The 17229-nt window shown below is 46.4% G+C and overlaps 1 protein-coding gene across 1 annotated transcript; it reads left to right on the top strand.

Annotated features, from left to right (window-relative positions):
- The first annotated feature begins 422 nt into the window (after positions 1-422).
- LOC143577034 (haloacid dehalogenase-like hydrolase domain-containing protein Sgpp) lies at positions 423-17225 on the top strand. The gene is made up of 5 exons (XM_077060984.1): positions 423-538; positions 15453-15567; positions 15653-15807; positions 16582-16843; positions 16943-17225. The coding sequence occupies exons 1-5, from the start codon at positions 423-425 to the stop codon at positions 17120-17122; spliced, it is 828 nt and encodes a 275-aa protein (XP_076917099.1). The 3' UTR covers positions 17123-17225.
- Positions 17226-17229: the final 4 nt, after the last annotated feature.

Genomic DNA, 17229 nt, shown 5'->3' with positions numbered 1-17229 from the left:
GGTTCGGAACCGGTTTGTAATTTTCTCCACCAAAACCGGTTAACCGAACCGAACCGGCCAAAACCCGAACCGAAACTGATCAAAACTAGAACCGAAACCGATCATAAACCGGTTTTGACTTTTATTAACAAAACCGAACCGGTTTTAACCTGAACCGGTTTTAAGTTTTAAACCGGTTTGTACACCTCTACCCACTATATTTAACTCAAAGAAAGAGTTTGAAATTTGTGGTTAAACTTGTGGACCCAAATCAGATTTAGAATCAAAAGATCCAACAAGGCATAATCCAAAGTAACATGTTTGGCTGTAATCGCTAGTTATGTTATGTTATGTTTCCTCCACCCAAATCCTATGGCAATCAGACAGAGCTCCAAAAAGTCTGGTGAAAGAAATAGTAACAGTAACGCTCAACATAATATAATATGTCAACGCTCACTACTTCTCTTCACCTCTTTCCCAATAATCCAATTTTACGCACAAAACTACATTTCCCATCGTTCTCCACAAGGATTTCATCAACCTCTTACCCAATTAACAGGTAGGTATATGAAGAAACACTAATCGACCCCGGGCAGATTATGGACAATCTGGGGGTTAAATAGATGTTTCCCACGAGGATTATGTCCGGCAAAGAAGGTTGTTCTTCAGGTGACCTGTAAAACAGACACCGTAAGCTCGTCACTGAGAAGGGGGGGGGGTTCCTCCTTGTGACCACCCTCCGGCGTGAGAATCAGACTAGATTGCTCTGAATATAAGTGTATATTAAGAGATTGCCAGAGAAGATAAGATGATAATACCGTTCCAAGGTGTTGGAGTATTTATAGCCGAAGGTAGGTTTCCAAGCAGGTACAGCCAGCTGTATAATATTCCTGTTCCACCAACTGTGGGCTGCGTACGTGCCATGCTGGTTGGTGGATAGGCAGCGGCTGATAGTGACATGGCCGGTAGTGTACTATTCCTATTCCACCAACTGCATGCTATGTACGTGCCACGATGAGGGTTGGTGGGTAGGCAGCGGCTGATGGTGACATTTTGTACTAGAGCATGCTCCTCCTCGTACTGTTGTCGGTGAGCTGTCACCCTGTGATTGGATCATGGGCTGCTTTGGTCAGATCTTGTCTATTTTGTCCATACCTTGGCAGGTATAGTACAACAGATCTTCCAGAAGCGTACAGACTGGATCATTTGGGCGGGAGTATTCCCGCCTTGCTCATTCCTTCAGGTGACTACTGAATTATTGAGAGTTAGTGCCTTGTGTGTGTAGCCTTGCTGTTAGTGCGGGTAGCCTTCCCTGATGGCTTGTATCCGCAGCTGCGGGAACAGGCGGGGTACTTCACCATTGGGAGGATTTTCCTGCGGGAACAGCTTACGTACTGCGCATAAGGAGGTCATCTCTCTGAGCGTGGTGGGTCCTGCGGATCCAGCTGGTCTTTGCGCAGACGTCCCTCTAAGGTGAGTCTTGCGGGTTCAACTGCGCAGACGTCCCTCTGACGTCCCTCTTCGACCCAGCAGAGCCCAGTTGGAGGGGTAGGTCCCAGCAGATCCCAGTTGGAGGGGTACGTCTGCGAAGAGGTAGGTCCCAGCAGAGCCCAGTTGGACCCGCAAGACTCACCTCGAAGAGGGACGTCTGCGCAGTTAAACCCGCAATACTCCTCGAAGAGGGACGTCTGCGCAGTTGAACCCGCAAGACTCACCTTAGAGGGACGTCTGCGCAAAGACCAACTGGATCCGCAGGATCCACCACGCTCAGAGAGATGACGTCCTTATGCGCAGTACGCAAGCTGTTCCCGCAGGAAAATCCTCCCAATGGTGAAGTACCCAGCCTGTTCCCGCAGCTGCGGATACAAGCCATCAGGGAAGGCTACCCGCACTAACAGCAAGGCTACAGACACAAGGCACTAACTCTCAATAATTCAGTAGTCACCTGAAGGAATGAGCAAGGCGGGAATACTCCCGCCTAAATGAGCCAGTCTGTACGCTTCTGGAAGATCTGTTGTACTATACCTGCCAAGGTATGGACAAAATAGACAAGATCTGACCAAAGCAGCCCATGATCCAATCACAGGGTGACAGCTCACCGACAACAGTACGAGGAGGAGCATGCTCTAGTACAAAATGTCACCATCAGCCGCTGCCTACCCACCAACCCTCATCGTGGCACGTACATAGCCTGCAGTTGGTGGAATATGAATAGTACACAGCCGGCCATGTCACTATCAGCCGCTGCCTATCCACCAACCAGCATGGCACGTACGCAGCCCACAGTTGGTGGAACAGGAATATTATACAGCTGGCTGTACCTGCTTGGAAACCTACCTTCGGCTATAAATACTCCAACACCTTGGAACGGTATTATCATCTTATCTTCTCTGGCAATCTCTTAATATACACTTATATTCAGAGCAATCTAGTCTGATTCTCACGCCGGAGGGTGGTCACAAGGAGGAACCCCCCCCCCCTTCTCAGTGACGAGCTTACGGTGTCTGTTTTGCATGTCACCTGAAGAACAACCTTCTTTTCCGGACATAATCCTCGTGGGAAACATCTATTTAACCCCCAGATTGTCCATAATCTGCCCGGGGTCGATTAGTGTTTCTTCATTGGCGCCATCCGTGCATAAAAGCTAGAACTTATTCTCTTTCAAGCTTTTTCAAAACTTTTAGAAAGATGGTTAACGTTACTCCGGTCCCAAGGCCAGCAAGTAACCAAGAAACCCCGGTAACCACAACCCCAGCTACTGGGGGGAACACCGGCGAGCATACACATTTTACGAACACTACCCCGGTTACCCAAGCCGGGGCAAGTGCAGTAAACAATCTCTCCCTGGGATTCACCGATGCCCAGTTGGAGAGACAACAGACGAGGCTTCCCCGCCAAACACTCGATCAAGTTAAAGCGTGGGCCGAAGCACGTCAAAAGGAATTCCAAGCTGAGTTGGATGAACGCTTGCGTTCAATCCAACAGGCTGACGAATTCGGAAGCACTCGACAACAGCTCAATATGAGCAGTGAGTGCGAGTACTCAGACGAAAATCGGGTGGAATCCGACACCGACGCAAACTCTCGCCATAGGGCGAAAGGGAAGCGTAAGGAAACGGACTTCCAACCAAGAAGGAATTTTGGAGAAACCTTCAAACCGAGGAACGCGGGGGGAAACCCACGTGACTTCTCCAGAACCTTTAGACCTACTGCTGCAAATGCGGGAACGTCCAAGTTTGCAGGGGACATTGCGGAAGCAATCGCCCCGAGAAGTGCCAAACAGATGTCCAACATCGGCACTTATGATGGTCTATCCGACCCAGACGATCACTTGAACAGATTCATAGCGGGGGCAACCGTCAGTAACTGGACGGAACCCACGTGGTGTTACATGTTCCAGATGACGCTGGTTGGAGCGGCCAGGGCGTGGTTTGATCGCTTACCAGTCCACCACATCTATGATTGGGCGGACTTCCAACATAAGTTCAGCCAGCACTTCAGTCAACAGAGGAAATACACTGAAGAACAGTGGACGATCCTCAACTGCGTTAGAGAGGAGGATGAATCTTTACTAGACTTCATCACTCGCTTCAACTCAAAGAAGCTTAGCCTGGGCAACATAAGCGAAGATCTTGTTCAAGCCGCTTTCATCCAGGGTGCTGAATACCCAGAGCTTATCCGCATGTTGACGGGTAAAGACGGCATGCCATCCACATGGGATGCCATCATGACGGCGGCCAAGCGCTTTGCCGAAATGGAGAAGCAACTGGGTAGGGATCTTCCCCAGAGTACAAACCTCTACACGCAGAGGACTAGAGAAAACAACGTCCGGACCGCCCGGCAAAACAAAAAGAGGAAGTTGGGTATCTGGCAGTCAAGAGTAAAGTTTGACACCTCATCCAGCTCTCGCACTCTAGTAGGCGGAAGGGATAACACGCACCCATCAAGCCGACAACACCGATGGACGCCACTCACAAAAAGCGTCACGGAGATATTTGCCACCGAAAAACTCCCATGGCCAAAAGCTCCAATGATCCGGCAGCGACCTAATGCCGATTAGAGCAAATCCTGTGACTTCCACGGGACAAAGGGTCACAACACTGAGGAGTGTACATCCTTGAAGGATATTGTTGAAACATTCGTCAAGGATGGAAGACTTACGCACCTCGTGGCATCAATCAAGAATGGAGGGAGGAATGAGAAACGATACAAAGGCAACGGACGAAAGCCCGTTGACATCAGCATCCACATGATTCATAGTAACATCAGAGGAAGAAAAAGACGAACGACAGAACCATGCGCGTGGAAGGAAGCTGATGTGCGCTTCCTGCGAGTTCCAGGAGGACCCAGCAAGGAAGGCCCTATCATCATCAAAAGCCAGCTGGGGCACTACATCACTTCCCGCACTCTTGTTGACAACGGCGCCTCGTCAACGGTGATGTACAGGCAGTTCTTCGACAAGCTAGACGACGAAGACAAGGAACGCCTGGAAACGGTCTGCGCCTCGATGGAAGGGTTTGACGGCAGCACAAACACCCCCTGGGAATCCTATCTTTCCCCGTCATTCTCACGGACGGGAAACACTCCCGCACAGAAGATGTGGACTTTGTCGTGATGAGAAAGCCACACCACACGTACGACATTCTCTTCGGGAGAGACGGGATGGCAAGATTCAATGCCGTGGTATCTTCAGTCCACGGCATGATGGGATGGCCAACAGCGGAGGGTGTAGCGATGATCACCGGCATTCCCCAGGTATGCATCGCATCTGTCTCATCTAAACCCAAACCAAAGATGGCTAAACCAACCATCACCGAACCAGAAGAATGGGCCTTCAATGGCAAATACCCTGACCAGGCTGTTACCATTGGCCCAACAATCACTGATCCTACGCGCACCTAACTCAAACGCTTACTACAGAAAAACGCTGACATCTTCGCGTGGACACCGGCTGACATGACTGGTGTACCTCGAAGTAAGGCAGAGAATAAGCTCAAGTGTGACCCGGCTTTTACGCCAGTCATACAAAAGCGCAGAGTAATGGGGGCGGAACAAGCTAACGCGTGTAGAACCCAAGTCAAGGAACTCCTTGACGCGGGCATCGTACGCGTTAGCAGATATCAAACATGGGTTGCAAATCCCGTTATGGTACCGAAGAATAACAAACAATGGCGCATGTGCATAGATTTCAAAGACTTAAACAAAGCATGCCCCAAAGATTGTTATCCGTTACCCGAAATTGATCTTAAGGTAGATTCGTTAGCACAGTTTCGCCTTAAATGCTTCCTGGATGCGTATAAGGGGTACCATCAAATCCACATGGCCATTGATGATCAGGACAAAACCGCTTTTCGGATGCCCGATGGCACATTTTGTTATCAAATGATGCCATTCGGACTTAAGAATGCCGGGTCCACATACCAACGCCTGATGGACAAAGAGTTTCATGCCCAAATTGGGAGGAACTTGGAAGTCTACATGGATGACTTGGTCATCAAAAGCCTTGACGCAGAAGCGATGTTGAAAGACATCGAAGAAACTTTCAACACACTCAGGAAGATAAACATGAAGCTCAACCCGAGCAAGTGTTCCTTTGGGATGGAAGAAGGGAAGTTCTTAGGAGTCATCGTTACCAAAGATGGCTTCAGAGCGAACCCTGAAAAGGTTGAAGCCATTATCAAAATGGAATCACCTACTACCATCAAGCAAGCTCAGACACTGAATGGACGACTAGTCGCACTCAACCGCTTTTTGGCAAACCATGCGGATAAGTCGTTTCCATTGGTGTCAACATTGAGAAACTGCTTAAAGAAAACGCACTTCCGCTGGACACCAGAAGTGGAAGCAGCTTTTCAGGAGATTCGGTCACGCTTGATCGAACTCCCAACGCTCACAGCACCAGAAGCGGGGGAGGAATTAATCCTATACCTTTCCGCCACAGATAGAGCAACCGGAGCAGTCCTGCTAGCAGAGCGGAAAGGCATCCAGATGCCAATCTATTATGTTAGCCGTGTCCTAACAGACGTAGAAACCCGGTACTCTACCCTGGAAAAATTAGTCTTAGCACTTGTACAGGCTTCACGCAGGCTAAGACGATATTTCCAAGGTCACCCTATCACCGTTCTCACCAACTTCAAACTTGCAAACGTTCTAGGCAAACCCGAATTGTCGGGACGACTAGCCAAATGGGCAATAGAATTGGGAGAATACGCGATAAAGTACAAGCCAAGACCAGCCATAAAGGGCCAGGTCTTGGCCGACTTTATTGCAGAAGTCCCCGCTTCGCGGGAGAAAGAGTGCCAGGAGGAGGCTCAACCCTCCCCAGCACAGGGCATCCATGAGGTCTGGCGATTCTACACTGATGGAGCAGCCAGCAACGAGGGTTCAGGCGCAGGGTTGAAACTAACCAATCCAGCAGGCCAAGAATACACTTACGCTATTCGACTGGATTTCCCAAGTACGAATAACGAAGCAGAGTATGAAGCATTCTTAGCCGGGCTGAGAATTGCGCGTAAGATGGGAGTGAAAAACTTGGAAGCCCACGTGGATTCCATGTTAGTAGCCAACCAAATAAACGGGACGTACACAGCCGTGAACGACACAATGGCCCTGTACCTCGCACAAGCAAAAACCCTTATGCGCGATTTTAATGATTGTAAAGTCATACACGTCAAGCGTAGCGAGAACAAATCTGCGGATGCGTTAAGCAAGCTTGCATCGTTAGCCTTCACCCACTTGGGAAAGGATATCCGCATTGAACTTCTTGGAGCACCATCAGTCCCGCACAAGGAAATCTGTGTCATCCAAACCGACACAGAAACGTGGATGACACCAATAATAAATTACCTTGCGGCGGGTATACTACCAGAGTCAAAAACACAGGCAAGAAAAATACGTTGTAAAGCACTGAACTATCAACTCATCGATGACATCCTTTACAGACGTAACTTTCTTGGCCTACTCCTAAGATGCGTAGACAACCAAGATGCTGACTACCTCCTAAGGGAAGTACACGAGGGCATCTGTGGAGTACACGCAGGTCCACGCGCTGTTGTAGCCAAGCTAAACAACGCGGGATACTTTTGGCCGGGGATGCATACGGATGCGCTGGCATACATCAGAAAATGTAGGTCTTGCCAGCTTTACGCACCCAACATGCATCGCCCGAACAATGAATTTGTTCCAGTCACCTCTTCGTGGCCATTCCAGAAGTGGGTCATCGATGTGACAGGCCCATTTCCCACAGCAGCAGGAAATGTTCAATTCCTAGTGGTAGCCATCGACTACTTCACCAAGTGGATAGAAGCAAAACCCTTAGCCCAAACAACCGCAAAACATATCAAAAAATTTATTTGGGAATTTATTATTTGTCGTTTTGGACTTCCACAGACTTTGGTGAGCGACAACGGCACCAACTTTGCTGACAAGAAGCTACAAGAGTGGCTGGAAGAACTTCAAATCACCCACACCATTACCTCAGTGGCGCACCCGCAGGGTAATGGTGAGGTGGAAAGAGCAAATAAAAGCATCGTTGACTGCATAAAGAAAAGACTCTTGGAACACAGATTCGGCTGGGTGGACGAAGTTCCACACGTCCTTTGGGCAAACAGAACGCTGAAAAAGGCTAGTACGGGAGAAACCCCGTTCAGCCTCACTTATGGCACTAAAGCCATGGTCCCGGTCGAAATTGGTTTACCCTCACCAAGGGTCTTGATTCAGTCGGAAGACAATGATGCGGAAAGACGGTTAGACCTTATGCTAACCGAAGAACGCAGAGACTTAGCCGCAGTGCGTGAAGAGAACTACAAGCGACAAATGCAAAAGTACTACAACACGCGGGTAAAACTCTGCAACTTCAATGTAGGAGACTACATACTGCGTAACAACGAGGCTTCGAACCAAGAACGCCCAGGAAAGTTGGCCCCGGTCTGGGAAGGGCCATACATTATCAAAGAAGTTTTGGGAAAGGGCGCATACCGGCTCGAAAGGCTCGATGGCACTCCCATCCCAAGAACATAGAATGGAGCTCAATTACGCAAATGTTACATGTAGATCAATTCCAAACTTGTAAAGAAAAGGCTTAGAGCCACTTCTAATGGAAATGATTCTCCTTTCACATTGTGTTGATAGCCTTACCTTTATACTTATGAACTTCCCACACTGATATGCCGGTATTCACTGCATAAATAAGTATGGAAAGAAGTAAGTCGTTGCGTGTGGAAGGCGGCAAAACCCGCATAAACACATAAAACGGTAAAAATTTCTAAACAAAAGATAAGGAAAACCTTCACGCAGGTCAGTTATAGGTAAAGTTTGGTCATCCCACTAAATGAAAGTGACGGTCCTACCCGCACAATCATGATAGAGGAAACTTAACACTAACCTATTAACAACCGCGCGTCCAAAGGTTAACTTATTCAAAATACTTAGAAAATTTTTAAGGAAAAGATGAGGAAAACTTCCACGCAGGTCAGATATAAGTAAAGTTAGCCATCCTACTAAGTGAAAGTGACGGTCATACCCGCACAATCACGAAAAAGGAAGCAAAACTTTAACTTATTATCTGCCACGTTGAAAAGTTAACTTATCCAAGTACTCAAGAAATTGCTAAGTTAAACCAAAATATGCGTGAAAAAAAACAAGGCGAGGCATTAGCAAATAATCTTTATTCCATCGAAATTCAAATATTACAAGGATTGCTGGGTACATACCCGCATACAAGAGAATCTATACAAAAATAAAAATCTACTCTAATGGTGGAAAGGGATTTAAAGGATCAAGCTTCAGGACCACTTCCACTTGGACCCGCACCATCAGTAGAGTGTGGCGGTTCAAGGAAAGCTTTGAGGATAGCTAGCCCATCATCAGCAGCAGCAATCTCGTTTACCTTCTCCACCACCGGATGCGGGAAGGCAGCATACTGATTCACTGCTTGGTCATACGCAGCTTCAGTATCCACATTGTAAAGAGGGAAGTTGGAAGGCGGGATGCCTTGTTCAACAAACCCTAGACCAAGCAAGAAGCCAGCCTTTTCCCCATCCTCATGAGAAGCGTTGAGGGCTGCGCTCATCGCATCGTCATATGATGTGTTCGTGAACACCCGATGCACAACCTACAAAACAGAAGTATATCAAAAACTCAAGTGTAAGGAAAAGCGTAAAGAAGTTAGAAGTTAGGAAGCTGCGCAGACCTGCAACAACGCTTCTCGAAGAAGCCATTCCTTAGTAACCAGAGCCTCCTGGAGGGCAGCTTGAGCTTCATTACGGGCGCGTTCGGCTTCGTTCTTTGTGAGGTTGGCAAGCAACACATCTTTGGCTGCAGCCTCTTCGACGCCCTTTAGCTTACGCTCAGTGTGGTCAAGCACCCCCCTCTGGTCCAAGATCTCTTGGAGCTTCTTGGCATCTTCCATGGCCAAGGCATCATGAGCCTGCTGGAGCCTCTCTAATTTGGCTTTAAGTTCCTCATTCTCGATGCGTAGAGGCTCAGCAACAGCTTCAGCCTTGGTGGCCCTCTCGGTTGCGTTCCATGCAGTTTCCCTGGCCAGCCGAAGCTGTTCGTTAACAGCTTGGGCAGCCTTGGAACGGGCCTCGAGCCGGGCCTGAACTTCAACCTCGAGGGCCTTGAAGGACTTCTCCTTTTCCGCAGCAACGGCGGCAAGCTTCGCATTCTCCTCCCGGATAGCCCGCGCCTGAGCCACTTCCAGGCTACGAGCTGCCTTTAACTTGTTGTTTTCACGACAAAGCAGCTCGACGCGCGTCTGCATCCGGGCAAGGAGAATCCGAAGCTCGTTGGACAGCCTACCCTCCTGGTAGCTGGCCATGGCCTCTCCCAGCGCACCAGCGGGGGCGGCGTGGCGTGTCCACTCGACACAATCCTCAGCAGTCCGGAGGGTCGTTCCCCGGCGGATATTCCACCGAGGAGCGTACACCTCGTTGGAATCACGAACTGCAATAAAACAACAAACAGTTAGCAAAAAAAAAAAAAAAAAAACGATAAGGATATCAGGCCAAGATAACCCTACGCACCTGTAGGGTCGACAACAGGCCGATAGCCACCAAACCCATCACCTGAACCTAAGGGATATCCATCCAAAAGGTCAGGGAGATGAGAAGGAGGCAAGGATTGGTTAGACACCCCAACCCCGTGCATACCTGATGGACCGGCCGTAGTCTCCGGCGCCGGAGGAGGCGTGGGGGAGGCTGCCGCGGTGGAAACCAACGGAGGTGAACTCACAACCGTGGCCGCGGCTGCGGAAGAATCCACAGAAACACTCACCGCCGGCTCAGTGAAGGAATCAGTGAATATGGCACTGACAGCCGGCGGAGACGTCATCACAGTTGGAACAGTTGGCTCAACCGGGTGAGCAACTGAACCAACAACTGAAGCAGGCGCAGTCGCCTGGGTCATCGCCTCAGGTAGGTTGACCAAGCCTACCGTCATGGGTCCGAAGGTGCTCCTTCCCGCTCCACCATGGAATGCGGTAGCATCCACGCCTACACAAAGAAGATATATAAGTATAATGGCGGAAAGCTATGCAGTTAAAGGAAGTTTATACTTACGGGTCCTTTTGAGCTTGAAGGTGCGAACAGGCGGGGATGAACCCGATGGAGCCGGCCTCTTCATACCGGTCACCGTCGTCGTCCTGGGCTGCTCAGAGGTGACAGTCGTCTCAGCCTCCGGAGCAGTGGTCTCAACACCACCTGGGTTCCCCGCCGCCTCCTCGCTCTCGGTCTCCGAGTTAGACCGGTTCCCCTGATCGACGGTGAAGGCAACCTTCGCCTTGCCCTTCCCGCCAGCAGCCTTCTTCTTCCGTGTGAAGAAAGGACCGTCTGCAGATTCCTCATCAGAAGATGACAGAATTAGAGGAATTCCAGCAGAGGTTTCAGCATTGAGAGGGCGAGGGTTAAATAACTCCTTACCTGGCCGCGTGGCGCTCAGAATCGGGTGGCCCGGCGGGTAGACCTCCACAAACCGATCCCTCGTCTGCTCCAAGATGGGAAACTCGTTCTCATCAAGAGCATGGGTACCCATCCGAGCGGGACCATCAGCTTCCCGCGGATGCAGAAGCGATTGCAAGTCATTCCCCTCTGAAAAAAAAGCAGTTAGAAGAAAAATCCTAAATCAGCAACGAAGACGGAGCATACCGTAAGGGATAAAGTTCAAACTGTATTCAAGGACGATGGGAATCTGTGGCGTCTCCGCCCCAGCATCCTTCCACACCATGCTCATCCCGAGCATCACCTTCCCGGACTCCGCAAAGCGGTAAACCGGAGACTGGATCCGGGAAATCTTGGAAAACCATTCCGCCTCCTGGTAGTTGGAGGCGTGAAGGCTGGGGAGTGCTCTCCCGTTCTTGAATGTCATCGCTATGGGGACGACACGGGCAGAGATGTAAAAGAACTCCCGCTTCCAAGACCGAAGACTGCGCTCGGTAGCGCAGATCTTCAAACCCTTGATCCGGGTGACCAGGGTGTACCAGCCTTGGATGCACCTCCAAGAGTAGAAGGTCATCGGGCGGTCGACATGGGGCTCCACCCCAAGAATGAGGCACACCCATTCAAAATGGCGGATCTTGGCGATCGCCATTGGGTGTACCTCCGTCAGATGTACACCGTGTCTCTCCACAACACGGTAAACAAACTTCGTCAATGGGAACCGGAGATTCCCATAGACGAAGAAAGCAGCATATACCCCTATCTTGCCTTTGGGGGCATCGTACACCGTCTGATGAGGCCCGGGAAACTCAGGCTCGAAAGACTCGAGCATGAACTTCCTGACAATGTACTGATACGCCTCGACGGTAAGAGCACACTGGCACTCGCCAGCAGTACTCTTATCGTCCTTATCAGACGATGACATCGGGTTCTCCGTGTACACATCAGACTCCTCGCCAGTAGCCTCAGGATCATGAGCAGAAGACATGTTTTGGATGTAAAGAAGAACGATTTCAGGAGAATGCTCGACGGAAAAGTTAGAGTATTCGCCGAAAATCGTTTAGAAGAAGAAGAGAGGTGAAGGTGTGGATTAAGATGCACCCTCTCCCCCTTTATATACTCATCGCAATAAATGCGATGAATTTAATGCGGAGGAGAGAGAAAGCGCATGTGCAATGAAACTATGACACGTGGCAAAAGCAAGCTGGCAAAAGCTGTTGACAGGACGCGTGCCATAAATTTCGCGGCCACGCGCCCGAAAACTCGCGCCTGAAAAAGCGTCTGGAATGACCATATACTGTTACGTCGCCATAACTTCCTGCACGTCCTGAAACTGTCAGAAGAAACCATCGGACTACGCAACCGTCCCTTCAACAGTTTGGACTGTTCTTATCCTTTCACCAACTCTTCGAATTTCAAAAAGATTCAAAAATATTCAAAGATTCAAAAATAAGAGGGAATATACCCCCTTACCTTGGTACCCAAGAAACCGTAAGACAAGTGCGGGTACAGTATCAAGGCGAAACCCTTCACAAACCTAGCACTTGCAGGGAATTGAAGCCAAGAATACCTTGGAAGTAAAGAAACTATAAGACGAGTGTGGGTACAGTGTCAAGGCGAAACCCTTCACATACTTAGCACTTGCAGGGAATTGAAACCAACAAGGATCTTCTGGCCATGCTTGCGGAAAGGGAAATAACATCCCCGCAGAGCGAGAACGTTGAGGACTAGATTGTCTGAAGCTCCAAGATGGAATTGGTTGTCTGACATAATTGATCACTATGTCCAACTACCAAAACCTCGTGGAGAATCTACACAAGTGAAACTTAACGCTCCTGACTTGCGAGGAGGTTACACACCTACCCGCATCATACCCAAAGATCAGGCAGAAAAGTCGGGAATTTCTGCGAGTGACATTAGGAAAACCGCGGGAAGAATCCCCAAGGAAAACCTTAAAGCTAAAAACCCTTTTCAAAACCCCTTGCTTAAGTCCAAAAGTTCACCTCATTAACAATTCATGAGAAGAACATTGGACTGGGGGGACTTGAAGAGGTAGGTCCCAGCAGAGCCCAGTTGGACCCGCAAGACTCACCTCGAAGAGGGACGTCTGCGCAGTTAAACCCGCAAGACTCCTCGAAGAGGGACGTCTGCGCAGTTGAACCCGCAAGACTCACCTTAAAGGGACGTCTGCGCAAAGACCAACTGGATCCGCAGGACCCACCACGCTCAGAGAAATGACGTCCTTATGCGCAATACGCAAGCTGTTCCCGCAGGAAAATCCTCCCAATGGTGAAGTACCCCGCCTGTTCCCGCAGCTGCGGATACAAGCCATCAGGGAAGGCTACCCGCACTAACAGCAAGGCTACACACACAAGGCACTAACTCTCAATAATTCAGTAGTCACCTGAAGGAATGAGCAAGGCGGGAATACTCCCGCCCAATTGAGCCAGTCTGTACGCTTCTGGAAGATCTGTTGTACTATACCTGCCAAGGTATGGACAAAATAGACAAGATCTGACCAAAGCAGCCCATGATCCAATCACAGGGTGACAGCTCACCGACAACAGTACGAGGAGGAGCATGCTCTAGTACAAAATGTCACCATCAGCCGCTGCCTACCCACCAACCCTCATCGTGGCACGTACATAGCCTGCAGTTGGTGGAATAGGAATAGTACACAGCCGGCCATGTCACTATCAGCCGCTGCCTATCCACCAACCAGCATGGCACGTACGCAGCCCACAGTTGGTGGAACAGGAATATTATACAGCTGGCTGTACCTGCTTGGAAACCTACCTTCGGCTATAAATACTCCAACACCTTGGAACGGTATTATCATCTTATCTTCTCTAGCAATCTCTTAATATACACTTATATTCAGAGCAATCTAGTCTGATTCTCACGCCGGAGGGTGGTCACAAGGAGGAACCCCCCCCCTTCTCAGTGACGAGCTTATGGTGTCTGTTTTGCAGGTCACCTGAAGAACAACCTTCTTTGCCGGACATAATCCTCGTGGGAAACATCTATTTAACCCCCAGATTGTCCATAATCTGCCCGGGGTCGATTAGTGTTTCTTCAGTATATATAATATAATATAATATAATATAATATAATATAATATAATATAATATAATATAATATAATATAATATAATATAATATAATATAATATAATATAATATAATATAATATAATTGTTTTAATAAGGCTTTGTTATTTATTTAAGACGGGCAAACGGGTCACATGCCGGAACGGGTCGATTCAAAAAAAGGGTTACTTTGATTCGGGTCGAAAAAAATTTCATAGGTGTCGGAAGAGGGCCGGTGTCAAAACTTCATAGGGTCGATAAGGAATTTAACATACACACACACACACACACACATATATATAGGATTTGGTTCTTTTCAGAAGTACTTTTAGAGCGAGAAGTGATTAGAACTAATCATAATTTTTCTTCTTATTTATTTAATTATTAATTATAAGGGCATGTTAGTCAAGTGAACAATTTTCTTTTTGTGGTAACTATTAATTACTATTAGTAAGTTACAAAAAAAAATATTGTAACTTAAATTTTATTTGAATATTAACATGTATTTACTTTATTTTGTTTGTTAAATGACACATATATCTTACATGAATTTTTAATAACTATTACAAAATTATCGAAATTATCATGTATATTCCAATTAAATGAAACTCATACGTACGCCATACACTTTATGAATGTATGTACTTACATAATTACATAGGCATGTACATTCGTAGGCACGTAGGTACCTACGCACGTAGGGACGTACATACGTAAGCATGCAGGTATATCCGCACATAGGGATGTAGGTAGGTACGCACCTACGTATGTATGTGTGTATGTGCGTACATAGGAGCGTACACATGTAGGGACGTAGGTACGTACGTACCTACGTATGTATGTGTGTACGTACGTACCTACACTTCATATGGATATAAGAGGTTTTTACCAGCTTCACTGTACACCTGCAAATAATAAGATATTCATCATCCATAAGATTAGATAAAGCATTTGTAAGCCTTCAAAATGATAATAAACCAAAAATATTAAATGATTTTCAAAAGAAAAAAATTAGTTGTGGCTTTAATGGGAAGATTTAATTAACTAGTTAAGTAATTATGAGTTACATATTTGTTTTTAATGATAATACTTAAAAATTACTAGCATACCCTTTTTGGTATTAAAGTTCATTAAAATGGTGAAAATAAATTACAAGAGTGCCATTTTGAGTAATGACCATTGATCAAACAAAATCAATGGATGAGATTCACTTCTCGCACTTCTCGCTGTAATATCACTTCTCGCAAAATCCATCCCCTAAATATATATATATATATATATATATACCTTTTAAAAAAATTTCACAGGGGTCGGCCGACACCTACACCAAAGGTGTAGGTCCGCGACTGGTTTTGGCACCGGTTACGCGTGTTCAGGCGTCGGTTATCAAAGAATACAAATATTCATATAATTCAAAGTTTGAAATCAGTCCATTTGATCTTCAATGATGCAGCAATGCTTCATTATCTTCCATTGCTCCTCTTGAAGCGGTCCTTTTCGACATTGATGGAACTCTTTGTGACTCGGATCCTCTCCATTACTATGCCTTCCGTGATATGCTCCAAGAGGTACTTTATTCAACCGTTTGATCTCTGTTTTATCATTTTGAGTCTTAAAACATACTTATAGAGCATTTGGTTTTTGTTTTTATAGATAGGATTTATTGATGGGTCACCTATCGATGAAGATTTTTTCATAAATAATATTAGTGGCAAGCATAACGAAGAGCTTTGTAATGTTCTTCTCCCTGACTGGGAGTTTGAAAAGGCCATGAAGTTCATGGTTGACAAGGAAGCTTTGTTTAGAAGGTAATTTGTATCAATACTAGTTTAAGAGCATTCTCATCCGGTTCCCTAAATTTTTGTGAGGGGAGTTTGTTTATACGATGAGGTTTTAAGTGGTTGTGAGTGTAAATTATAGGGTGGAGAGAGAAAAGATAGTGACTTTTTGTAAATTATAGGGTGGAGAGAGAAAACTGTAATGGTTAAAGTACAAAAAAAATATTATTTAATTAAACAGAAGAGAGATATGTAGTGATTTTAAGTGTAATTATAGAGATTGGGATAGAGGATCGGTTGAGAATGCTCACCTGCTTTGACTTTTGAGGTCAAACATTACGTTCTAAGTTTAGAATCCATATGGATCAAGCATATGACTAAAAATCTTTGTTTAGAAGGTAATTTGTATCATTATATAAGCAAAAACTCGTAAGTTCTCCCTTAAAAGGTCAAATCTAGAAACACTAAAAAGACGTGTCTTTTGATGAGTTAAACATGTCGTGTCGTGATACTGACCAGGTTATATTAATCGTGTTAAATGGGTCGTGTTACACATTCATAAAAGTTCCGGTGTTTGTGTTTCAGGAAACGACACATTTAGTTAATCGTGTCGTGTCTGACCCGTTTAACACGCTTAGACCTGTTTTGCAAGCCATCTGAGGTAAAGCAGCCTTTTAAAGTTATTTATAATTATTATGGTATCGTTCTTTCTGCATAAATATTCATATTAGGTGTCAATTTGAAGTTATTCAAGTCATTTTGACCTTAAAATGCATCTTTCAACTCTTGTTAGTAAATAAATAGATTGGCAGTTGAACAATTGGAACCTATAAGTGGTTTGAACAATGTATGCAAATGGGTAGAAGATCTTGGCTTGAAACGGGCTGCGGTAACAAACGCTCCAAAATCAAATGCTGAGTTGCTGATTTCAATGCTTAAACTGCAAGATTTCTTTGAAGTGATAGTTTTAGCGGAAGAATGTGCAAGGCCAAAACCTTTTCCTGATCCGTACCTTAAGGCTCTAAATGCACTTAAAGTTTCTCCAAATCACACGTTTGTGTTTGAGGTATGAACTCAACTCAATCATCTGTTAAAATAACCAACTGTTTCAATACGTATGTCAATTTCCATGTTTTTCATGCGTAACTTTTTGTGTGTTGCCTAGGATTCTGTTTCTGGCATAAAAGCAGCTAATGGAGCCGGGATGCCGGCTATTGGTATGGCTACTAGAAACCCTAAACAAACGCTACTAGATGCCGGGGCATCGCTCGTTATCAAGGATTATAACGACCCTAAATTATGGGAAAGTCTACAAGGGATGATACAGCAAAAGTTGCCTATTTGATCCAACTAATTTCTGACAACAAAGTGTGTTATATATTTGTAGCTTAGTTGGTTCTTCATAGTGAATAACCATTTCTTTCATTAAATTGTGTTATTTCTGATAATATT

Source organism: Bidens hawaiensis, unplaced genomic scaffold (assembly GCF_021521415.1).
Source record: "Bidens hawaiensis isolate Kalapana, Puna unplaced genomic scaffold, B.hawaiensis_p1.1 tig00028457_1, whole genome shotgun sequence".
NCBI classification, from domain to species: Eukaryota; Viridiplantae; Streptophyta; class Magnoliopsida; order Asterales; family Asteraceae; genus Bidens; species Bidens hawaiensis.
This window is presented reverse-complemented; position numbering and strand designations above follow the sequence as displayed.